This window comes from Hoplias malabaricus, chromosome Y (genome assembly GCF_029633855.1).
Source record: "Hoplias malabaricus isolate fHopMal1 chromosome Y, fHopMal1.hap1, whole genome shotgun sequence".
NCBI lineage: Eukaryota > Metazoa > Chordata > Actinopteri > Characiformes > Erythrinidae > Hoplias > Hoplias malabaricus.
In genome coordinates, this window is record NC_089820.1 from 72,374,551 (window position 1) to 72,401,084 (window position 26,534).

General features: G+C 43.7%; 1 protein-coding gene across 2 annotated transcripts in view; it reads right to left on the reverse strand.

Annotated features, from left to right (window-relative positions):
- LOC136678673 (collagen alpha-1(XI) chain-like) overlaps positions 1-26,534 on the reverse strand; it is a 99,081-nt gene that overhangs the window by 40,301 nt on the left and 32,246 nt on the right. The window contains exons 6-21 of one of the 2 annotated variants that reach the window (XM_066656761.1): positions 25,524-25,616; positions 24,499-24,594; positions 22,223-22,555; positions 18,980-19,039; positions 16,732-16,773; positions 16,261-16,323; positions 10,630-10,704; positions 10,302-10,385; positions 9,750-9,806; positions 7,928-7,981; positions 7,210-7,263; positions 6,070-6,123; positions 3,692-3,745; positions 2,216-2,269; positions 2,061-2,105; positions 22-75 (exon numbers count right to left, since the gene is read on the reverse strand). In XM_066656761.1, coding sequence (XP_066512858.1) covers positions 22-75; positions 2,061-2,105; positions 2,216-2,269; positions 3,692-3,745; positions 6,070-6,123; positions 7,210-7,263; positions 7,928-7,981; positions 9,750-9,806; positions 10,302-10,385; positions 10,630-10,704; positions 16,261-16,323; positions 16,732-16,773; positions 18,980-19,039; positions 22,223-22,555; positions 24,499-24,594; positions 25,524-25,616 — 1,272 coding nt within the window. Of the gene's footprint in view, positions 1-21; positions 76-2,060; positions 2,106-2,215; positions 2,270-3,691; positions 3,746-6,069; positions 6,124-7,209; positions 7,264-7,927; positions 7,982-9,749; positions 9,807-10,301; positions 10,386-10,629; positions 10,705-16,260; positions 16,324-16,731; positions 16,774-18,979; positions 19,040-22,127; positions 22,169-22,222; positions 22,556-24,498; positions 24,595-25,523; positions 25,617-26,534 lie in introns of those variants that run through there. The other variant, XM_066656760.1, reaches the window with a different exon arrangement.

Genomic DNA, 26,534 nt, shown 5'->3' on the forward strand with positions numbered 1-26,534 from the left:
GCAGAAGTGTGTGTTCTGTACCCGTTGTCCGGAGGTCCCTGGGGATCCTCTAGGGCCCAGAAGACCTCTAGGACCCTATAGAAACCAAACACATATATTTACACTCTCACTAATTCATCCAATCATACCCTGCAGACAAAGTGAGGACACAGATTAATGACTGGACAGAAGGATGTACAGAGTATAGGGATAAAGAGACAGGTGAATGGATGATGGATAATGGGTATAAAGGAAGGTAGATTCAAGGATGGTGGGATGGTTGAATGTACATAGGTGTGAAGGATAAATGGAGATGGATGAATGAAAAGGCATGAATGAATATGTGCTGCAGGTAGTATCGCTCCAGGGTGCTGGGGTTGTAGGTTTGAGCTCCGGCTCCTGGTGACTGCCGGTGAGGAGTTTGATGTGTTCTCACCGTGTGAACGTGGGTTTTCTCTGGGTGCTCCAGTTTCCTCCCATGATCCAAAAACACATGTTGGTAGGTGATTGGTTACTCAAATGTGTCCATAGGTACTGACTGTGTGAGTGAATATGTGAATAGGCCCTGGACCCACCACAACCCTGAACTGGATAAAATGTTACAGAAAATGAATAAATGAAGGAATGATTGGATGCTTTATTATACAGGGTGGGCCATTTATATGGATACACCTTAATAAAATGGGAATGGTTGGTGATATTAACTTCCTGTTTGTGGCACATTAGTATATGGGAGGGGGTAAACTTTTCAAGATGTGTGGTGACCATGGTGGCCATTTTGAAGTCAGCAATTTTTGACCCAACTTTTGTTTTTTCAATGGGAAGAGGATCATGTGACACATCAAACTCATAGGGAATTTCCCAAGAAAAACAATGGTGTGCTTGGTTTAAACATAAATATATTATTTCATGAGATATTTACAAGTGTCTGACCACTTATAAAATGTGTTCAAAGTGCTGCCCATTGTGTTGAACTGTTAATGCAACCCTCTTCTCCCACTCTTCACACACTTATAGCAACACAGCAGGAGAAATGCTAGCACAGGCTTCCAGTATCTGTAGTTTCAGGTGCTGCACATCTTGTATCTTCACAGCATAGACAACTGCCTTCAGATGACCCCAAAGACAAAAGTCTAAGGGGGAAGATGAAGTCTAGATGAACTTTCCAGAAAAACTGTTCATCTAGGAATGCTCGGACCTGACACACATAATGTGGTGGTGCACCATCTTGCTGGAAAAACTCAGGGAATGTGCCAGCTTCAGTGCATAAAGAGGAAAACACATCATCATGTAGCAATTTCGCATATCCAGTGGCCTTGAGGTGAAGAATGGCCCCACTATCTTTGTACCCCATATAACACACCATACCATCAACATGTGCAGCACCTGAAACTATGGATACTGGAAGCCTGTGCTAGCATTTCTCTTGCGGTGTTGCTATCAGTGTGTGAAGAGTGGGAGAAGAGGATTGCATTGACAATCCAACACAATGGGCAGCAATTTGAACATATTTTATAAGTGGTAAGAAACTTGTAAATAACCCATGAAAGAATAAAGTTATGTTAAAACCAAGCACACCATTGTTTTTCTTGTGAAATTCCCAATAAGTTTGATGTGTCACATGACCCTTTTCCCATTGAAAAAACAAAAGTTGGATCAAAAATGGCCGACTTCAAAATGGCCACCATGGTCACCACCCATCTTGAAAAGTTTCCCCCCTCCCATATATTAATGTGCCACAAACAGGAAGTTAATATCACCAACCATTCCCATTTTATTAAGGTGTATCCATATAAATGGCCCACCCTGTATAGGTACATAGATGGATGATGGATGTATGAATACAGCAATAGAAGGATGTGTGGAGAGATACATGCATAAATGAATAAATGCATGAATGAAAAGCTACATGAATGAGTAAATAGACTGATCAACAGATTAATTATTAAAGATTAATTAACTAATGAATAGGTAGATGGATGAATAAATGGACAGAGGAATGGGTGGATGGATATGGAGAACTGAACAGGTAAAAGATGAGAGACAGAATAAAACAGAGAGAGAGAGAGAGAGAATCTTACACTTTCTCCAGGCATTCCTCTGAGTCCGATCTCTCCATCCTCACCCTGAGTAACATAGTGCACATGTTAACAGGGTTACAATTTGAAATACACACACACACACACACACACACACACACAAATAAATGAGAGAAAGGTGTCTGAAAGGAACTCACTCTGGGCCCATCATCTCCTGGAGGCCCTGGAGGACCCACGGGACCAGCCTCTCCCTGCAGAGAAAGAGGGAGAAGAGGGAGAGGAGAAGTACAGAGAGAGAGAGACAAAGTGAGACAAAGGGAGACAGACAGTGAAGGAGTGAAATGATAGAGGAGCAGAAGGAGAGAACTGTTATTATCTCCCTCGTCTGGGTTTGTACGGTCAGGGCCTCTGTTATAAAACCTCAACTCTTTCTAGGATTTCCTCATCTCCCTGTAATTACACACAGACTAGAAATACTCTCTGTCTCTCTCTCATTCTGTCTCTCTCTCTCTCTTTCTCATACTGTCTCTCTGGAACTTCAGTTTTTCTCTTTAAAGGACTGATCAGTCGTTTACCGCACCAATTCACCTTCACGTTAACAAGATCAGAATGTGTACTAAACCCAAGTTGTAAATATGGTCCAGTGTTAGGGACCCACTCTGTGCAGGATATTCTGGTTCCTACAGTGATGACATAGCCGTTTGGTTGGTCATCTCCTGAGTTGCATTTCACAGAAACCACTTCCATTAACATTCTTCACTAATGCTGATGTTTTAAAGCTGAGTTATCCTGCAGAGTTACGCCCCCTGGTGTTAGAGGCACCATGGTGGAGCCTAATCTTTACCCCTTCATCCTGGTCTTTACTGCCAAGTTGAATGCTGGCAGATCTGAAGTGTGATTTAAATTAAAAAACACACTCTTCCATCAGATAAGGCTGTGAGGAGATGCTAGCCTACTGGCTAACCCTAGAGCCAGTGGGAAGGAATGAAGGGTGTTTTCACACTAACTTCGGTTCGTTTGGTCTAGTGTGAACGCAGTTTTCGAGCCCTAGTATGGCCCACAGGACTGATCTCTGGTTCTGGATTCTGGTGCGGTCCCCTGCAGGTGTGGGAGCTCTCCACCCCGGTGCAAGGTTTGGAGTCACGCAGTTGGTTCATTCTGTACCGTAACTGCCTGGACTTATTGTGACAAGTAGCAAATGGATGAAGCAAAGAAAAGGATGTATGGAGAATCGGTCCTGCATGCGGACGCTGGTGGAAGATACCGTTGTAGCCTCCTTGAGACCTACTATCTGCCTCCATTTCCAGTATCTGCTCCACTCCACACCATCACAACACATCTGTGGCCCCTGTTGTCCCCATGCAGCCGCTCCTGGATCAGTGCTGGGACAGATTCAGCACAGACCTTTACTAAAGACCTCCACGATCTACAGACTCCACCACTGCTTCTCCCTGCAGTTTTAAACGAAAGGAGTACGGCCCCCTGTGATAACCTGTTCCTTCAGAGGTTCTTCTTCCAGTTTCGAGGCAGTTTTTCCTGCCGGTGTTGCCTTTAGCTGCTCATCTGGGTTTATTGATTATTAATTCTCAGAAGCCAACAGATTGTAAGAAGTACAGTACAAAAATTTTTACTTGACTTGATGGAGAGCAGTGCTGCCCACTCTCAGGACTTACCCTGTGTCCTTTCTCTCCAGGTAAACCTGGAAGCCCATCGAATCCTCTATCACCCTGTTGAAGAAGTAGAAAGGGTGGTGAGTGCAGTGTGTCTGTATCCGCTGAGTTGCAGTGACACTGTACGGCTCTATGTTTACAGTGGAGCCACACACACTGATCTGACCTGTGGCTCTGCTGTTATAACACTGTCAGGGTCATCCTTCACTCCTGCACATACCTAGTATCTGTTTATATGCATCTTACACACGTTTATTTTTATGTTTAATACACAAAGTTAATCAGTGACTGACTCCCCCTCCTTATTGCTGACTGTTCTAGGTAGATCCGTCATGGTGAAAGAATTTCCCTTGCTTAACAGGGTTTAACACTGCGTTATGCCAAAATACCACCCCAAATTACATTATTTATCCTGATTCTAGTGCTACACTTCTTACTATCATCTGAAACGTTCCTTCTGAGGTTGCTCCATGACTCTGTGCTGCTGGAGGCAGTTGGTCTTTGATAGTTTGATGACAGGAAGCTAGATGAGATCTCAAATTCACATTTCCCCATTTCGCAGTGACTTTTCTGACATAGATTATGCACATCGCCTCATCTGAATTGCCTGGCTCTCTTTTCATTTGGTTAAGAGCCAAAATGAAGCTCCTAAACTGGTGAAGCTGCTTTTGGTTTTGTGACGATGTTTCTGCCATTGTTTCCATTTTATGAACAAAGACAGACACTCGGCCGTTCAGCTGTAATTCAGATGCCAACAATTGGGAAATGTTTGGTACCACTTTACAATAAAACAATATCTATAAAGGTATATAAATATGTTTATAAATTGTTAATTTTTTTTCAGATTGTAATGCTCGGCTACATTGTAAATAAGGGTTTCCCTCTATGAGAAGCTGTTTAGGCCAAATTTCAAACTTACCTCTCACACACACTATCAATACTCTCGCACTCACCCTCAAACCCTATCACACACACCATCAAACCCTCTCGCACTCACCATCAAACCCTCTCACACTCACCATCAAACCCTCTCACTCTACCCGTCAAACCCTCTCACTCTACCCGTCAAACCCTCTCACTCTACCCGTCAAACCCTCTCGCACTCACCGTCAAGCCCTCTCGCACTCACCGTCAAGCCCTCTCGCACTCACCGTCAAGCCCTCTCGCACTCACCGTCAAGCCCTCTCGCACTCACCACCAAACCCTCTTGCACTCACCACCAAACCCTATCGCACTCACCATCAAACCCACTCACACACACCGTCAAACCCTCTCACACTCACCGTCAAACCCTCTCGCACTCACCGACAAACCCTCTCGCACTCACCGTCAAACCCTCTCACACTCACCTTCAAACCCTCTCACACTCACCATCAAACCCTCTCACACTCACCATCAAACCCTCTCACACTCACCATCAAACCCTCTCACACTCACCATCAAACCCTCTCACACTCACCATCAAACCCTCTCACACTCACCATCAAGGAGATACTTAGTTTAGTTAACCCTGCAGTTGTGATAGTTGCTTGTGGTTCTCTGTGGTTGGGTGGTCAATATTACAGTACTATGGTTTTTATGACAGTCCTAGTTGTGTGTGAACTGCCATGTGCTTCGGGATAAATGTATTTTTATTTTAGTGTAAAATTATCTTTAACCAAGACTGTACCTCTCACATTTGTCATTTTAAACATAAACACACTCTCTCTCGCTCTCTCACACACACACACACACACACACACGCACGCACACACGCACACACACACACGCACACACACACACACGCACACACACACACGCACACGCACACACACACGCACACACGCACACGCACACACGCACACACGCACACGCACACGCACACGCACACGCACACACACACACATACACACACACACACACACATAAAAGGGCCACTCAGCTATTGATGTTGAGGGAGGAGACAGTGCTGTTCCTTCACTCCCCCCTCTAGCTAATGTCCTGCTGGTCCAAGGGCCTGAACCTCCTGAACTTTCAAACCCACTTCTCTAACCTTTAGGCCACGGCTGCCTCCAGCATGCTCTCGCTGGAGAAATTCTGAAATTGTCGTAAGATTATTATACAATAATTCAACAGTTGCTTTAAGTATTTTTAACTTCAGAGAAAGTGTCTTATTCCAGGGACAGAGGAGTTTATATCTCAATAAAAGCATCTGTTTCTGGAATAAGAGAATCTGAGTGGATAAACTCACTGGAATCCACTCTGAAACGACTTTATTATGAAGTTAATATTCCTGTTGTGATCTGGGAATGAGAAATATTAGAGACTCAACTGAGACAGCTGCTCTGAAGACCACCTTAAACTAAAACTAACTGTGTTTCTCAGTGAGTTACTGAACCCACCTTGGCTCCTGCTTCTCCAGGCATTCCTCGAGCTCCATCTGTTCCAGCGCGGCCCTGAGGAAACATCAGCACCACATCACACGCCGGCGGGGGATAATATGCTGAACATATGGCTTTAAGCAGCGGCTGACATCTGTAAAACACTCTGAGGGGCTTTAAAGCTGAGAAACTGGACCAAAGGTGGCACCGGGAGAGTGTGTTGAGTCTGGGGGGATCTGGGAGGGTGGGGGAGTTTGGAGCTGGTGGAGTATTTATGGCTGGACTGTGAGTAAACTCTGTCAGTCCGGCTTTAGTCTGACCCTCTGTGGAGTAATGGACAGGACTGAGAGCCTCACGACAGCAGTCAGTTTAAAGAGGAGAACGTCCAGGTCCTGAGTCTCACAGAGGACAAAATAAATCCTACTGAATGGGAATAAAATGCTAGGAATTCTTCACACATATACACACACACATATATATTTTTTTAAAACACTGAACATGTCCTGTATAAATTTGTATTAAACAGGTTTATTTCCAGTAAATGCCCCATGAATCTACAGGTCTTTGGATCAAAATCTCATACTAAAATCAGGGCATTTAACTACAACTCAGACAAAATCTGATCCTCAGAGCAGAAAAACACTCATAATTATATAATTAACAATAAAAAATGCAAATAACTTAAATGAGTCAAATATCAAGTGTGGATAAAAATGGTTTATGTCAGAGCTGTTTGAAAGGCCTGATTGTTATGAATATTTCACACCCTGCGAGGAACAGCTGGGATAATAGATCATCCAAAACATTAAAACACACATGTCCTGAGTCTGAAACTGTTTAGGGACTGGACTTTAAACACTGGAACTTTAAAACTCAATGTTTCTCTGAACATGTTTTGGGGAGTGTTTTGTATATTTATTTTATTGTGAGAACACGGCTGCTCCCCAAATGTGTGTCAGGTTCAGATTATGTGTTTGTCCTTCAGTCTGCAGCAAACTGTCCCCTGTCCAAACAGCATCTCCTATAAATTTATACACATATATACTTAAGCTCTGTCTTTAGCCCAAGTCTTGTTCTGGTCCATTTACCGACCGCTTCAAACCCCAACCGCCGCTCAGAGAGAGGAGCTCTTCAACACACTGCAGTTTAACACACTCTTACCCTTTTTCCGGGTTTCCCAGGGGGGCCGGTCGGACCCTGAAGGCCTCGGGGACCCTGGAATACAAAAACACACACAGGATTCAGTAGTCAGACAGCAGAACCCTTTATCCTGGTTCTTCACAGTTTTGACCCAGAAAAGAGGTTATAAACTTCAGCCACATGTCCTTTCACTCTTGACCTACATCCATCACCCACTCTGCCTCCATTACCCTCCACCTTCATTATATCAGCAAAGCCCTCTCCAGAACATGAGCCACAGCTCAGGAAACAAATCAAACCCAGCCATGGCCGCAAGGCAGAGCTTCAGCAGGAGCAAATTCTACTGAGCGATACTGAAACTACACAATGTAAAACAAGCCAAAGCTGTGAAGAACTTTCTGTAAGTCTACACTGACACAGTCCTGAGATCAGCAACGGCCTCAAAGAGGTTTCAAAATGAAAAGCTTCAATATTTAGATAAAAGCCTCATGAATAATAAAGTGCAAAAGTGAGTTTAAACCAAAGGACTGAGGCAGTGTGAACGAGAAATCATGCTTCCTAAAGATTCAGCTGTGAATCATGGTGAAGGATGTTGTATTTTAATAGGCAGGGCTAAATATCAGGTCTGCCAAAAAAAAGCAATCAGAGTTAGCAATATGTTTATGCCCCGCACCTCAATTAAGGCCCTGTCTCTAAAGCCCTGGGGTTAACACAGATTAGTAAAAGGAACAGCACTTACTGGTGGACCGGAGTCTCCACTGTCTCCTTTAAGACCAGGAGCTCCAGAAGAACCCTAAAACACACACACACACACAGACACTTTTAAGGCTGTTATTACTAGACCTCTGAGCACTAAGCTGACATCTCACTGAGTGAAATCTGATTTACTCCAGTCTGTGTTTGTAAGGTTTCTCCCTCAGAGCTGTGAGATTATAATTACCATGCATGTGTGTGTGTGTGTGTGATACGAGGATGTCGGCACTCTCTACAGGATCATTATGGCCATGTCCAGGGACACTGACTCTGATTATATTATATATTACACTGCAGCGTGGTCTGAGTGTGCTGCATGTTTTATTGAACTGGGTCATGTTTTCCTGGACTCTGACTGGATAAGTGTAGGCTATGACTTGTGCTCTCTCACTCTCTCTGTCTCTCTATCTCTGTGTGTGTGTGAGAGATGAATGGTGGTAATAATCAGCAGAGGAGGAGTGGGAGAACTGGTGTGAAGGATGTGGATGGTATACTCTGATATTCCGATGCTGCGATAGATGCGCAGCAGGGGGTGCCACTGAGGTGGTCTTTATTATTTGTGCAATAGTGTTTTATCTGTTGGGTGCAATAATATTATTATGATTCTTAATATAGAAAAATTAAAAACACATGCACATAGTTATGACATGAATCTCTTATTTCTTCTGGTTTTAAGTGATTTTATCCTTTATTCCAAGGGCAGATCAGTTTTAATCTGTTTCACTTTCTTAAAATGTTAGATCCACCAGTGGGAGCAGAAATATTCTAAAAAAAAAAGCATTTAGAGCAAGTGTTAAACTTCTAAAAACAGGTGAATAATTCTATAAACTCTTCTCTGTGCTCTCAGAAAGACGGCGAGAGAGAGATAAGTATTAGAGTTCGATTTTAAGTTGATTTATATGAATGATCTCTGATCCTGTATGGTGTGGCTGAGCAAAGTCTGGACTCTCTCCGTTCCGTGTGTTGTGTCTCTTGCGGCTAAGGGAGAGAAACTGTAAAATGGAAGAAGAATTGAGAGAGACGTCAGTGGCGAGAGCAGGAAGCCGAAACCCAGAACACACCACAGAGTCTGAGGAGCAGTGTGTGGTTTCTGCTCATAAATCACAGCCAGATGAGCTGAACACATGCTGCTGCTGAACTGCAGCTGAAACCTGAGGGGGTCGAGTTCCAAATCAGCCCCAACATCAGCAGAGAGAAAGAAATAAGGACGACAGACGGATAAGGATGACGTGCAGAAGCCAGAGAACACTCTTCATTCCTTTCATTCAGTGCTTCCATGCACTCTGCCGTTTCTACTACCTAGACACTAACAGTCCTCCAGCTGGAGTCGGCCAGCTATGTATCCAGGCCACTAGGTGTCAGTAAAGCTGTAGTTTTATAATGTGAAGAAGCAGTGGAGGTCCTCCTCTCAAGTTGATCCCAAGCCTGCTCGGTGATGCTGAGGTCTGGGCTCTGGGGAAACTGCAGCAGCTTCTTTATTAGACTCTTGTGCCTATTTCCTTTTCTCAGGGTGGGTTTCATCTTCTCTCCTGCTCCTTGTTCTCCACGTCCTTTCAGAACCACAACGCAGAGGTTTGAAGAGACAGGGTTCTGTGAGGTCCCTCCTTTCTCTGGAGGTCGTCATCGGATATTGAACTCTGGTTTTTAATGATCTTAAATCTAATCTCCTCAGAAATATCTGTGAAATGACTAAGTTGGTCTAAATAATTTTTAAGGGGAAATAAGAGGAGGGTGGTCTCTGATTTTGCACAGTTCTGCAGCAGTCACTCAGTACACTCAGCTGTTATTTAATATTCAGAGACACTCACCACTGGACCGGCTCGTCCTGTTAATCCCATTGGTCCAGGAGGACCTCGCATGGCTAGCTGTCGGGAGAGATCAGCCAATCAGAACAGAGCACTGATTCACAAAACATTTTCTGTTGGCTCACACACACTACATCACAGACAGACATCTAGAACGGGTACAGCCCAACAATCCCAACTTCCCCAGTTTCCCCTCCACACAGTCGGGGGGCTACAAGGCTATTGTTTATCCCGGGACAATCCAGCATTTCAAACTTTCCAGACTGTTCAAAGTTTCCCAACTGTTTCCAACTGTGTTATAACTGTTTCCCAAATGTTTTCAAACTTTTTCCCAACTGTGCCCCAAATGATTTCGGTTTCCCAACTGTGTTCCATCTTCCGACTTCCTGACTGTATCCCAGCTGTATCCCAACTGTGTCCCAACTATTTTCTGACTGTTCCCAGACTGTGTCCCAAACACACCCCTAACACCCTTTCCCGAAACACCCCAAAACACACTGTGGTACAGAGCCTTGTCCACACTCAGCCCAGAGTGGGGTGTTGTTACCCCCTTACCCGGGCCTGGGCAAGAATGGCCTGGGCCTGAGCCTCCTGTGCTGTTACCACCGGACCTTTAGATGCCTCTCCACCTGCCCTAAACTGTAAACAACAACAACAACAGACACAGGGTTAGTTTTACATCCTGGTTTAGACCAAATTATATCAATATCCCCAAAGTCATGTATTTATAACAACAGTAATATTAAAACTTTGTGATTAATAAATTAATATTTTTAATATCCTCCCAAGTAACTTTTACATATTCACATATAAATAAGATTATATGGATTTATATATACCAAAGGCAGGAGGGTGTGTGTGTGTGTGTGTGCAAGTAAAGTACCGGAAGCATAAGGACAGTCCCAGATGGACCTGGTGCTCCATCAGCACCTGGCAAGCCTGGACGCCCCGGAGGACCCTGAATAAGAGAGAGAGACAGAGAGAGAGAGAGAGAGAGAGAGAGAGAGAGAGAGAGAGAGAGAGAGAGAGAGAGAGACAGAGAGAGAGAGAGAGAGAAACAGAGAGACAGACAGAGAGAGAGAGAGAGAGAGATTGAAAAAATAAGTCTAATCCAGAATTACCTGTAAACTGTTTAATGTGTAAATAACGCAGAGTGTAAGAGTTTGTATTAAAATGTGCGAGTGTGTATGACAGCATGTAAAAGTGTGTTAGTGTGCGAGAGTGTAAAAATTAGTGAGAGTTTTTAACAGTGTGTTAGAGTGTGTGTGTGTGTGTGTAGGCCTCAGAATAGTTCTCTTCGCGAGGGCTGTGCAATCTGAGAGCGCCTTAGCGATGTTTGCAAGGTCGCATACTTTCTGCGGTTTTGTTTTGCCTGTTGCATACTCTGTACTGCAGGCGCTCTGAGAATTGCTCCTCAAAGTCGTCCATGTTTCTGTTGTGGAATGCCTCTTTTGTACTGACCAATGAAAAGCTTTGTCGTGTGGCGTTTATGCCGCGGAGTTCGCCCAGCTTCAGTGTGCATGACATGGGGAAGCCTCCGCACGACGTATGCGGTTGTTTTCTTCTAAATTACGTCATATTTTTCGCCGAAGCCCGGAGAATGTAGTCTCCGCAAGAAGTATGCTAAGGTCTTTAACCAGTGGAAATGGATGGAGCACAGCACGCACACTGGGTAGAGGTGGGCGGATTGATCGAAATATCGATAATATTGATACCAATGCTTGGAGTTTGTATTGATCAATATATGTGTAAAAAGATCGATACTCAAGCTTCTTTCTCTCCCCACCTTTTGGTATTGCTCCGTCACGTTGTGAAGAGTGGCACGCGCACCCCCCTTCCCTCCCCCCATCTTTTGCTGCAGCACCGGCACGTGGCGAAGAGTAGCGGTATCGGTATGGAACGTCGTTGGTCTCTAAACGTGTTGGATTCTCCGTGTTAACACGTAGCATATCATTTCGTGTTAACACGCTAAGGTATTTACGTGTTAACATGTTAAGCTTGTGTATTCCGTGAATCGTAATGATACACCTACTGGTGTATGGCGTTATTGCTGAAACAACATAAAGCCTTAACTTATCAAATAACGGAAAAATTCCAGTGTTTAATGTTCTGATCAATGTTATTTGTATAAACATTATACATATATAAATATAATACATTATATTGTTCAACCACCACAGAATTTACTGATGAAAAAAGCCCTTTTTTAATTCAGATTTTTTTGTTCAATTCAATTTTGAACATATTATACATGTTTACAGAAAGAGGAAGATCTGGAAAGTTAATTTCACTAGGGGTTTGTATTGACACCGTACTGTTTAGCAGTTTGCTATTAAAAGAATGCACATAATTTATCAATGTGAATGAATCACACCTTAATTAATGTTTCATGTCAGCTACAGTGTGTGATGTAAATCCTATCATGAATATGCAAGTACGCCCAGATTTGAGGTCTCCCATTGGCGAAAACCTTAAGAAGCGTGTAAACGTGTCATTTTTGGTCACGTTATCACGACAAAATTTTACGTGTTAACATGCAAATTTTTAATAACGTGCTAACGCGCATGTGTTCACACGTTTAGAGCACAAAAGCATTCTATATAAACCAAGGTTGACTGAGCCTAAGCGGCGCTGCTCTATCCAAAGAAAAACATAGCATCGCCAGGGCAAAGCTGTTTTACCGTGTATCAATTTGAAAGCGCCTTAAGTATGGAGTGAGATCACTGTATTTTATGCAAGAAATTGACACTAAATCGAGCAGGTCAGACTTAACGAGCGCATAGAATCCATCCATCCATCCATTATCTGTAACTGCTTATCCAATTTAGGGTCGCGGGGGGTCCGGAGCCTACCTGGAATCATCGGGCGCAAGGCGGGAATACACCCTGGAGGGGACGCCAGTCCTTCACAGGGCAACACAGACACACACATTCACTCACACCTACGGACACTTTCGAGTCGCCAATCCACCTGCAACGTGTGTTTTTGGACTGTGGGAGGAAACCGGAGCACCCGGAGGAAACCCACGCGGACACAGGGAGAACACACCAACTCTTCACAGACACCAACTCCTCGAACCCACAACCTCCATGCCCCTGGAGCTGTGTGACTGCGACACTACCTGCTGCGCCACCGTGCCGCCCGCGCATAGAATCAAGAAAACCAAACGAAAACAGCGACAGCAAGAGCAGAAAATCAAGCACTGTGCTCGCTTCCTGTAGATCCGCGCTGCTTTCAGTGCCCGCTCCAGTTTTTTCCTTGCTTCAAAAATTTGAGCTCGCTTCTCAAAAATTTGTTATGAGTGTATTCTAAACATATTTTTAATATATTACTGTTTTATGTATTGTAACAGAATATATTATTAATTCATTAAAGTTTTCTGCCAAATCCACCCAAATGAGCAATGAGATATTGAAGACATGTACAACAATTTAGTTTTAGTGATTTATTTGATTTAAACAACAAATACATGGTTGTACTGCACCCAAACACGGTTTTAAAAGCTGTAAAATGTGGCATCTCTTCACGAGATCAACGAAACACTTTGAGGTTTTGGCCACCAGATAGCACTTCTGTGCACTGTCTCAGGAAGCTTCGAGTAATTAGCCATTTTCACATTCAAGGGTGCCATCACTAGGAATCGGTTACAAGGTTTTGAAACTGTGACGTATTTCCTGTTAAAACTGAGAAGCGAGCAGATTTTTGAGAAGCGAGCTCAAATTTATGAAGCGAGGAAAAAAACTGGAGCGCGCACTGAAAAGAGTGAAACAAGAGCACGGAGCTACAGGAAGCGAGCACCGTGCTTGATTCGTTCGGTTTTCTTGATTCTGTGCGCTCGTTGAGTCTGACTTGCTCGATTTAGTGTCGTTTTTGCGCTCTCGCATAAAAGACAGTAATCTCACTCCATACTCGGATTTCAGTGAAAGTGTGTGTATGTGTGTGTGTGTGTGTGTGTGTGAGAGAGAGAGAGAGAGAGAGAATGAGACCTTCAGCCTTTAGGCCTGAAGTTTGGTTCTAAACTCAGGTACACCCCCTGTGGCTCAACTCCTGTTTTCAGAGATTCACTTTACAGAAAACAAAGTAAAAATAATAAACAATCAACCCAGGAACACTGTTTGGGCTGCTCTGCTGGAAAAATACCCGATTACACCATTAAATCTCAGGGGAAGAACATAATTACTGATTAAAATGAGCAGACATATTTCAACAACTCAGGGGTAAAATCTGAACCTGATTACAGACAAATACAAACCTCGAAAACAATCCGAATTTGATGAGGGAACAGCGTTATTCGTTCAGCGTTGAGAAATATTTCCAGCTCAGAAAGGAGGAAGGCTACAATGATCACTTTAACAGAAGCCAGTCAACAACACACACTCAACAAATCACTCCCAGATGAGTGTGTGTGTGTGTATGTGTATAAATACTGCTGAATGATGAAGCAGACACTAAATACACCGCCCCCTAGTGCACACTATATGAACGTGTTTTCATTTTCCTTTTCTCCCTCTATCTCGCTCTTTATTTTCTCTTTTATTTCTCTCCTTCTTTTCTGTGTGTGAGATATGGAATTAATTTCCCGGTACTGTTAAAGTAAACTGTTGATGAAGTAACCATTAATTTTTCATTAATATTAAGGTAAATAATAAAACTTATTGTCAAACTAAGAAACTAATTTATTAACCCCATAAGAAAGCTTGTATCTTCAAAACTGTACCTTCAGTTTGGAGAGAGAGAGAGAGAGAGAGAGGGTGAAAAGAGAGAAGGAGTGTGTGAGAGAAAAAAGAGACAGAGAGAGAAAGGGAGAGAGAGATGGCGGGGTGTACGAGGGGGTGGAGTAATAATTTCCTCTCAGACAGAAAGCTCTTTGTGTTGTGGGATGTGGGGTGGCCATCCTCTCTGTTCCCAGAATGCATTGGAAGGAAGGGGTTAACCCCACAGGAGCCAAGAGGAAAAATAAACCCAGAGCCAGACTTCAGTGAAATGAGGAGGGGGCACGTATTCTCCTCTGAATTGTCAGGGATGGAGGGAACACACCTCCAGAGAGAAGGAGAACAAGAGTGAGCTCTAACAATCAACTCTTCAAGCTCCGCCTACAAATATCTGTTTTCCGAGTTAAATGACATCACATGATTTTAATCACAAGAATTTGTCTTTAATTTTTAGTCCAATTTCAGCCAAAGTTCATCAGAGACACCATTATACACACACCCCTAGCACCAAAGCGCTCAGAAGAGTACACTAGTATTTAAGGGTCCATGTCCCCCTCTTCTGCACAGTGGAAAACAGTTCAAGTCCCACAGCAGCATTCCCCCTCTCTAAACAGCCTTGTTCAGAACTCCTGCTTTTAGCACCTGTTCCTTTAAATGATAAGGTACCACTCGTTGTTCACCCCGAACAACGTGTGGAGCAAGGAGCAGAAGCTCTGGTCTTTAGCTGTTTTCGCTCTGTTCTCTTTCTCTTCCATTCTTGTTTTCTCCGTTTTTACTCCATGCTCATATTCCTCCATGTTTGTTTTCTGTGATTGGACAGACTCAGGCGTTTCTAAAGTCTCTGCACTTGACGTCAGAAGCTGAGCAGAATTAGAACGACTCGTTTTATCCCATGTTTTCTGACTTGGGCAGCACACAGAAAACTGACTGGGTGTGGGTTGTTTCACAGTGTGTGGGTTGGTGGACAGGGGTTTGTTCATCATTTGTCACCAATTGGTTTTAAATGGTCTCAATCTGCTGCTTATACAGACACAAATTAAACAGCACTTACAGGGTTAACTACAGTGGGGGGTTTGTGGGTAGATTTGGTTTCTCCATGGCCTCCCAAGTCTCTCTCTCTCTCTCACTCTCTCTCTCTCTCACACACACACACACACGCACACACACCACACACACACACACACACACACACACACACACACACACACACACAATAAGATAGACAGAGAGCCCCAGGCGTCTGTGTGCTATTCCCAGTGCAGTGGAGAAAACTGAGCACAGTTTACACAGCTTTAAGAGGTTACTCTCTTTTTACCTTTACTCCTCATGGCTCATTCACTGCTCACTGCTGAGAAATAAGACATGCTACTGTTACACACATCTAACCACTCCCATTAAACTCCTTCATCTCTCATCATGAAGTTTAGCTCTTTTTTTAACTTCTGCAATTTAACTCTGGACCTGAAACTGTCGACATGCAAACACATAAACACGCAAACACAAACACGTAAACACAAACACGTAAACATGAGAACACATACAAAAACATAAAACACAAACACAAGCTGAGAAGGAGCCAATCAGGGTGCAGATGATACTTTTCTCAGACTTTTCTGTCTGGAAGACAGTTCTCCTTCTGTCACGTGATCCTACACTCATCTTTCAAACGGTCGAAACTGCAACATTACTGAATCTAAACACAGTTTGAGGAGAACACTAACTGCTAATTCTCTTATATCAGCTGCCTGTATCAGGTAACTCTGTTAGCATCCTGCAGAGAGATGATGAAAGTGTGTACTCACTTTCTCCCCAGGATCTCCTCGAAGTCCTGGAGCCCCCTGGACTCCTGGAGAACCGGGAGTACCCTGCGGAACAGACACAATCAAATCTTTAACCATCTGTGCAGTAATTCATAACTGGTCCTTATTTGTTACAGATGCTGAATAATTCACAGAGGGAAATGAACAATTTTAATAAGTGTACTGTAAAATAAAGTGCATAGAAGTACATTAATTCAATTCATTTTTTTAAATTCTGGAAATTTTAAAGTAAAAGTATCATTGTTTACAGTCAGTAACGTGGAATATTATATAATTATAATTAAATTATACATTAACTGAATTACAGACTCTGATTAAAGTGTTATTAACCTGTTACTACAGTGTTATTGATGAATTATTTACAGTGACATTAAGGTGTAATTAAGGTGTTTTCCCCTCTACTGCTCTGCTCTGTGTGTGTGGAATGTGAGCGGAAAAAGCTCATTGACTCACAGCAGCACCAGGAGGTCCTTGGGGTCCTTCTATAAGCATCCCCTGCAAAAGAATGGAAGCAGGAGAGTGAGAGAATGAGGAGGAAAATATGAGTACAGTAGCACTGAAGGGCGGGCTGTAAATCTGAGTGAGAGCATGATGGAAAGAAAAGAAATGAAAAATGAAAAGAGGAGAGGAACGCAAAGATGAGGCTCATTTTACCACAGATTTTCCACCAATTCTGAAGGTGAGGAACGACAAACTCAGCCAAGAATCACACGTGTTTCAGGATGGAGATATGTTAACAGTGCAGCTCGGGAAAAAATAAAAATAACAAAGATTCGCTGCAGTGTTTTATTCCTGAACCTGTTCCAACCCTTCCCAAAACGTTCCCAAATACCTGTAACTGTACTGATGTGGAGCCCAGAGAGCAATGCTCACATGTACAGAGTTCTACTCACATGATGAAAACAAGTCCAACATGAGAACACACTGCTTGGACATATGTTTATCATCTCCTGAAGCTCCAGGCTGGGATTCTCAACTCACAGAGTCAGCAACAAACACTCGGACATTATCAAATTTATCTGTTCATACTTGGCCCCAGTTGTCCTCATCAGAACTGATTGTCTCCACCCCGCTCTAAATCCACAGCTAAGAGCCATCTCGCAGCAGGGTTTCTGAATCTTTTCCCCAGTGCAGAGACTGTGACAGCTGTTAGAGGTCAGTGTAGTGACCAGTATCTGACCACATCACACTGGGTATATTTGGGGCAGCCGTGGCCTTGAGGTTAGATAAGTGAGATTATGGCTGGAGGGTCATGGGTTCAATTCTAAGGACTGGCAGGAAAAAATTAATTCACAGCTGAAATGCCTTATTAGTGTTAATTTAACACTGAGAGGGTTAAATTATTACACTAACAGTGTTAATTTAACACTAACAGTGTTGATATAACACTGGTGAATTTACTGTGCACGTATGTGCTTATTGCCCCTAGTATGTGTGAAGAATTGCTCCCTAATCTGTGTTTGATTGTTCACTGCCATGAATGGGTTAAATGCAGTTAAACAATTTAACACACAAAGACATCCAAAGACCAGAAGGAAGACCCTCATTCCTAAACACCTAGGCATGGGTCAGTCAGAGAGATTCTGATGACAGAAACAGTGCAGGAGGATCTAAGGTGACGATCTACCGTAGATCAGTCAGTATGAGCCTCACATTCAGGAGGGAATCTGTAGAAGAGTTACATCTACAGCCAATCAGACACAAGCTGTGTTTAGGAAACACACACTAACTCCTCCTTTACGTCCAGAGGAGCCAATCAGACACATACGGATTTAGGAACCACATGCTTACTCACAAATAACATCCAGGGGAGCCAATCAGACACAAGCTTCTGATTTAGGAACCGCCCACTGACCCCCCACATAATGTCCAGTGGAGCCAATCAGACAATTCCTCCCATTACGTCCCATAGACGTAATGAGTCCCAAGAATAGAGTAGGGAGGGTGGAGCAGAGGGTGGATATGAGTGGGGAGTGTGGTGGAAAATTATGACAGAAAATAAGACAGCTCTTGAGTCTCTGAGTCGGCATCAAGTGAGACAGCTATTTTATTTACGTGAGAGAGGAACGCCGCGCGCAACGCTGTTTACACCTCTCTGCTGACCATTTTTGATCAGCATCTTTTATCCCTGTAAAACCCTTTGAAGTTCACCATCTGTTCGCTCTTTTACATTTCAGTCATCTTTCAATGTATCCTGTTCCCAAAACTCTGAGCTTCCCACCATTTGTTTTCCACTCTCTCCTGTATTTCTAACACCTTTCCAGACGTGCCCTGTGCCTCCCCCTCTACCTCTTTGGTCTGGAGACAAAGGGAGTTGATTGAAGGGAAGGTGTCGATATGTTATTTGAAACACACACACACACACACAAGTCTGCTGTCTAACACAGAGAATTAGGAATAAAACAATTTCAGTTTACACAAGCATGCGTGGTCATTGCTGATTAAAAATATCTCTATTGATTATGAATCATTTCTATAAACAAATTTCCATCACCGGAGGGAAATGAGGGTGGAGCGGGGGAGGGGGGGGGGGGGAGGAAAGGGTGGAGGATTTGAGGCTGGAGTTAAAACAGAAGGTGGAGCTGATGGTGGAAGGTGGAGGCAAAGGTGGAGTGAAAGGGAAGAGGGTGGAACTGAGGGTGGAGGGTGGAGCAAAGGGCTTAGATGAGGGTAGACTTGAGTAGAGAAGTAGATGTCTTACAGGCTCGATGACCGCTGGTTCTCCTTTCTGTCCCTTCTCTCCTCCGTAACCTCCACCCACCTACAAACACACACACACACACACACACACACAAAAGCACAGAATATTACACAAATAACATGGTGAACATATATTCTAAACACGACAGTAACACACCGCACACACACACACTACACATACTGCAGTAACACACTCTACACACACTGCAGTAACACACTAAACATACTGCAGTAACACTAGTTACACACACTGCAGTAACACACACTTTACACACTGCAGTAACACACACTCTACACACACTGCAGTAATACACACAGCTGTAACAAACTTTACACATACACTGCAGTAACAAACACTGAACACACTACTGTAATACACACTGAACACACACTACTGTAATGCACACTGAACATACACTGAGTATCATACACTGCAGTAACACACAATGAACACACTGCAGTGTTACACACTAAACACACACGTTAGTAACACACACTTCACACACTGCAGTAACACACACTTCACACACTATGGTAACACACTGCAGTAGCACACGCTTCACACACTACGGTAACACACTGCAGTAACATACTCTTCACACACTGTGGTAACACACTGCAGAAACACATGCTTCAAACACTGCAGTAACACACAATGAACACACTGCAGTAATGCATGCTCTACATACACCGCAGTAACACACACTCCAATAACACACACTTCACACACTATGTTAACACACTGCAGTAGCACACGCTTCACACACTACGGTAACACACTGCAGTAACACATGCTTCACACACTGCAGTAACCTACACTGAACACAGTGCAGTAATGCACGCTCTACATACACCGCAGTAACACACAGTCCATTAATGCACACAGCTGTTGCAATCTTTACACACACTGCAGTAACAAACACTGAACACACACTGCTATAATACACACTGAACACACTGCAGTAATACACTGAACACACACTAATACACACCGAACACACTGCAGTAATACACGCTGAACACACACTTCTGTAATACACACTGGACATACTGCAGTAACACACACTTTAGTAACACACTGCGGCAACACACGCTTCACACACTGTAGTAATACACACTGAACACACACTACTGTAATACACACTGGACATACTGCATTAACACACACTGAACACACAGTTTAGTAACACACTGCGGCAACACACGTTTCACACACTGCAGTAACACACTCTGCACATTGCAGTAACACACACTCTACACACTGCAGTAACACACACTCTACACGCTGCAGTAACACACACTGAACACTGCAGTAACACACTGAACACACTGCAGTAACACACACTGCAGTAATAAACTGAACACACTGTAGTAACCCATACTGAACACACTGCAGTAACACACACTGCAGTAATAAACTGAACACACTTTAGTAACCCATACTGAACACACTGCAGTAACACACACTGCATTAATGCACACAGCTGTAACAAATTTTACACACACTGTAGTAACAAACACTGAACTCACACTACTGCAATACACACTGAACACACTGCAGTAATATACACTGAACACAAACTATTGTAATACACACTGCACACATTGCAGTAATACACAATGAACACACAGTACTGTAGTACACACTCAACACACTGCAGTTATATACACTCAACACACTGCAGTAACAAATTCCACACGCTGCAGTAACACACTGAACACACTGCAGTAACACACACTCTATACACACTGCAGTAACACACACTCTACACACACTGCAGTAACACACACTCTACACACACTGCAGTATTACACACTGAACAAACACTGAGTATCACACACTGCTGTAACACACTGAACACACTACAGTAACCCACACTGAACACACTACAGTAACCCACACTGAACACAGTGCAGTAACACACACTGTATATACACTGCATTAACACACACTGCATTAACACACACAGCTGAACACACACTTCTGCAATAAACAATGAACACAATGCAGTAATACACACTGAACACACACTACTGTAATACACACTGACCACACTGCAGTAATACACACTGAACACACACTTTAGTAACACACTGCGGCGGTACCACACGCTTCACACATTGCGGTAACACACTGCAGTAACACACACTGAACACACTGCAGTAACACACATTCTACACACACTACAGTAACACACAGTCTACACACACTGAACATACACCTGAAACTATGGATACTGGAAGCCTGTGCAAGCATTTCTCCTGCGGTGTTGCCATCAGTGTGTGAAGAGTGGGAGAAGAGGGTTGCACTGACAATCCAACACTATGGGCAGCACTTTGAACACATTTTATAAGTGGTCATAAACTTGTAAAAAACTGAAATGAAATAATAAAGTTACGTTAAAACCAAGCACACCATTGTTTTTCTTGTGCAATTCCCAGTAAGTTTGTTGAGTCACATGACCCTCTTCCGGTTGAACCCCCCCACAAATGGCCCACCCTCCCCATAAATGGCCCACCCTGTACACACTGCAATAACACACACTTCAGTATTACATGTTGAACACACACCGCAGTAACACACACTACAGTAACACACACTCTATACACTGTAGTAACATATACTGCAGTAACACTTTACGCACACTGCAGGAATACACCCTCTAGACACACAGCAGTAACACACACTAAACACACAGTAAAACAATCACATCCTTCACACACTGCATTAACATTTTACACATACTGCTGTAACACAGACTGTAGTAACACACTTTACACATGCATCCAGTAACTGGAAGAGTCCAGCGTGTATAGACACACACACGCAATAAATAATATAACAGTATAAATAATAAACACACTCTTTCTGCATTTACGAAGGGTATAGAGTTAAATTTCCAGTTTGGAGCAGAGGATTAAGCACACACATACACACACACACACACACACACAAAATAATGGTATAACACACTTCATAAATATGCTGCTACTCTGTTTCTTAAATACACACCCAATAATGAAGTCAGAGTAACACAGAGACAATACACACATACACACATACACATACACACACATACACACATACACACACACACATACACACAGAGTCGGCTGCGTATGCTGTGGAACGTTTAAAGGAGAATCACCGCTTGGTTCCGGCTTGTTGCCTGTGGTGACCTTATTGCCCTCATCATTAATCTCAGGGCTCAGATGATGCCGGTGCCAGGCGATGCCCACTTACGCTGCTCTCTGAAAACTCTGTCTCCGCGGGAACGGCTGGTCCGATCTCATCCGGTCCGATCTCGTCCTCGTACGTGGATGACGTGGGCTTGGCTCCTCCTCTTGTGTAATCATAAAATCCATCATCGTAAACACTAGGGTCCAGCTCCTTCGCCTCGTACTCATTCAGGTCGTACTCCTTAAACTCCGTCATCTCCGGTGCCACCGGGGCCTCCGCCTCCGTTTCCGCAGTTACCACCGGCTCACCCACTTCCAGGGTTTCAGCTGTGGGATCGGCTCCGACCTGCTCCACCCCTGTGATGTAGTCATCCACGTTCTCCTCCTCATATGTGTTCTGAAAATTAGAGAGGTCATAATTTCACCACCCTTACAATAACACCACCTATCAGTTTACACCAAGAATAAAGGAACATAACCCGGTCCCACTGTTCTCCACAGTGGAACATAGTTCTGGTTCTTAATGAAATGTGTGTGACCTGCTTTGGTGAAAACCACACAAGCCCCAAAGTGTAATTGCATATTCATATATTTGCGTATAAATGTCTAGACTCTTTTAAGGCACTGAGGGAAATTTAAGTTGAAAAGCCCTAGTGCCTGATTCAGTCCTCCAGGTCGACGGTGGTTCCTGGTTGAGAGTATGCTTTATGTGCATTTGACTGCCACTTTTTGCCAGTGTGTACGTGTGGATTGAATGTTGACCGTTGATTCTAAAGCGCTCCTAGAAAGTGCCTAGAAAGGCACTATGTACTGTAAGTGTAAGTGTAAATCTACTACCATCAAGATCTTCACCAGCTCCAGCTCCACCCAGGCCCATGCCAGATTCTTCTGCGCCACCGCAGTGGCTCTCTAACTCTGTTCTGTATCTCGTTCTGCCTGCAATGGTCAGATATTGGCCCGACTCTCCAATGCCATCCACTGAGTTGTTAAACACTCCTTAGCCTAACTCATAGATCTTTAATTGTAAACAGAGAGGAGTGTGTGGGGTGTTGATCCAGGCCAGAAAGGGGCTTTAAAACCATAAAAATGTTCACTTTCATAATCTGCTCACTGCTCACCCACACAGGTTAATGAAAAGAGAACTCAGAAATGTGCTTTGTTTTCCCTTCATAATCCTGGCCTTCTTCCCTGAGATGAGGCCACTGCACTGTCCCGCTGGTGGTATTTAGGTGTGTGATCTGCAGCAGGCGGATGTCTCTGGTTTCTGAGCCACATACAGTTTGAGTTTATATCCAGGGTGGTTTGTATTAGGCTTCCCTTCATGTCCCAGAAACACAGGCAGGGAGCAGAACATCAGGAAACGCAGCGACTCCTTCAGCACTTTAGATTAGGCCGATAAGCCGGCGCAACACCTGCGTATATCCACGTTAAATCTGCAGCTCTGCTGCACAAAGGTGAGAAGGAAGCATTTAACAAATGAGTGCAGTTCTCACTCACTCTGCATGAGTGTCTCCACATGCTCCTCCTGCATTTCTCCTGAACGGAGGGGCTTTAATCAGGAGTGGGCGGCACGGTGGCTTAGTGGTTAGCACGTTCGCCTCCTAGCGCTGGGATCTTGGGTTCAAGTCCCATCTGGGTGGAGTTTCCATGTTCTCTCCGTGTCTGCGTGGGTTTCCTCCGGGGTCTCCGGTTTCCTCCCACAGTCCAAAAACATGGAGGGTAGGTGAATTGGCTTCTGTCTAATAACTGTCCTTGTGTGTGAGTGAATGAGTGTGTATGTGTGAGTGAATGTGTGTGCGCCCAGATATGGATTGGCACACTGTCCTGGGTGAAATCCTAGTGCCCGATGCAGTTCTCCAGGTGGACGGTCGTTCCTGGTCGAGAGTACGCTGTGTGTGTTTGGCTGCCGCTTCTCGCCAGTGTGTGGATTGAGTGTTCTGAGCAGTGTGGATTGTAAAGCGTCCTTGGGTATCTAGAAAGGTGCTATATAAGTGTAACAATAGAGTGTGCTCAGAACATGGCTGTGAGGATCTGATAATCATCATAATCATCAGTTAGGGTCAGCAGCTGGTGATTAGTTCTGGATCAGACACACCACTCCTCATCCCAGAAGAACTCCATCACTCCAGAGAACACAGTTCCACTATTCCACACACCAGGGGAACTGGATGAAGCTCAATCTCTCCAGATCGGGTTGAGCCCAAATCCTTTAAACTCAAGAGCACCCACTTGCTTTATTAGTCCAAGCATTAGTCATGGAGATTATAAACACCATACAGATGCTATGTATTCCAGCTCAGGTATGTATTATTATTATTGGAAATGTTATTGAACAGATACCTCTGCTGTGACGGCTGCAGTGGGGTTTTCATGTTTGGATCCGTCCACGATTTCGTAGTCCACTTCAGAATAATACTCAGTGTCAGTGGCTCCCGGCTGTGTACAGATCACACACACACACCAACAGATTAAACACAAACACACTCCTTACCATGATGCAGAGAAAAAACAACATCTAGAGTGAACATCATTATCAATGTTTTTTTAATAATTAATATTGGCATTGCTCAACATTTGTATTGTTGGTGTTATTAGATAACTGTTATTTTATCTTAAAACAAAACAAAACAAAAACTACAATTTTTGGGATCAATAACGTGTGCCCTGTGAAGGACCGGCGCCCCCTCCAGGGTGTGTTCCTGCCTTGCGCCCAATGATTCCAGGTAGGCTGTGGACACACCATGACCCTGAACTGGATAAGCAGTTACAGATAATAAATGAATGAATAAATCAATAAAGTGTTATCTTATTTTATAAATAAGTAAATATAGAAGCAAATAAATAATAAAACAAACAAACAAAAAACAAAACAAAATAAAATAAAATAAAATGATATAGCATTGTGGCGCAGCAGGTAGTGTCACAGTCACACAGCTCCAGTGACCTGGAGGTTGTGGGTTCAAGTTGCACTCTGGGTCTGTGAGACGTTTGGTGTTTTCTCCCCGTGTCCATGTGGGTTTCCTCCGGGTGCTCGGGTTTCCTCCCACAGTCCAAAAACACACATTGGTACGTGGATTGGTGTGAGTATGTGAGTGAATGTGTGTGTGTGTGTTGCGCTGTGGAGGACTGGCACCCCCTCCAAGTTGTGTTCCTGTCTTGCGCCCAATGATTCCGGGTAGGCTCTGGACCCACTGTGACGCTGAACTGAATAAGCGCTTACAGACAATGAATGAATGAATAAAAAATAAAATAAAATAATTCATAGTAATATTGCTCTGCCTATGGTAATGAAAACAACAAAAGTTTGGAGTTAAATTTTCGATATTTAACATGAGCTATTCAAGATAAACGAGTTGCTACTTTACCTTGGTTCCTGATTCGAGTGGGACCTCGGTAGGGCTCAGTTCTCCATATGTGTAGTCGTAGAAATTGTCGTATTCATTGTATTCTGTGTGGTCCTGAAGGAGGGAGGGAAGTACAGTGTGTAAGGCAGTGAAAGGGAAACATTTGGATTTTAAATCTCATTCACAATAGAGTTGAGCAGAAGCAGCAGTTTTTCCAATGTACTGAATATTAAGAAACGGTTGGTTTAGGGTCAGAGTTAAGTGTGTTGATTTGACCATGACCAGACAACACAAGACAACCACAAAACCGGACCAAGTGTGTGGTGGAGATAAAAGCTAAATATCTGAGCTTTAAAATTAAAATCTCTTAAATACATCAACTGAATTCTCACTAGTCTGCCTTGGGCAGGTGATGAACGTCTGCTGGACTGTGCTACAATAAAACTGCATTAAACATTCCTTCTGTTTTTGAAGTTCATGGCACAGCTCTTGTTTACGTCTCTTCGTCAAGAGGAACACCGTTCTGACGTTCACAGTTTTGCTGTGACACCAGTCTGTCCACAATCACTGAGAAATAAAAATGACTCCCAGAACAGCAGCTGAACTAATAAACATAACAGAGGAAAGACACGCCAAAACTGGAGCTGGCTGCTGTCCACAACTGACCGAGAGAGAGAGAAAGAGAGAGAGAGAGAGAGAGAGAGAGAGAGAGAGAGAGAGAGAGAGAGAGAGAGAGAGTGAGAGAGAGAGAGAGAGAGAGAGAGAGAGAGAGAAGAAGAAGAAGAAGAAGTCTCCTGCCGGGAGAGAGTTTATGTTTCTGGAAGCTGGTGCCAGGCCGAACTGCGGTCAGTGAAGAGGATAAAAGCATCAATTGCTTTCCAAACGTTTAAGAACGCTAAAACGTGCCGACGCGCTTCTACACGTGTCCGAGCTCTGTGGGGGAAAAGTGAGGGTTTCTGGACCATCTGCCTATCCAGATGGAAAAAGATTTCAGATTTTCTGCTCCTTTGGGTCTAATACCACAGTCAGAGT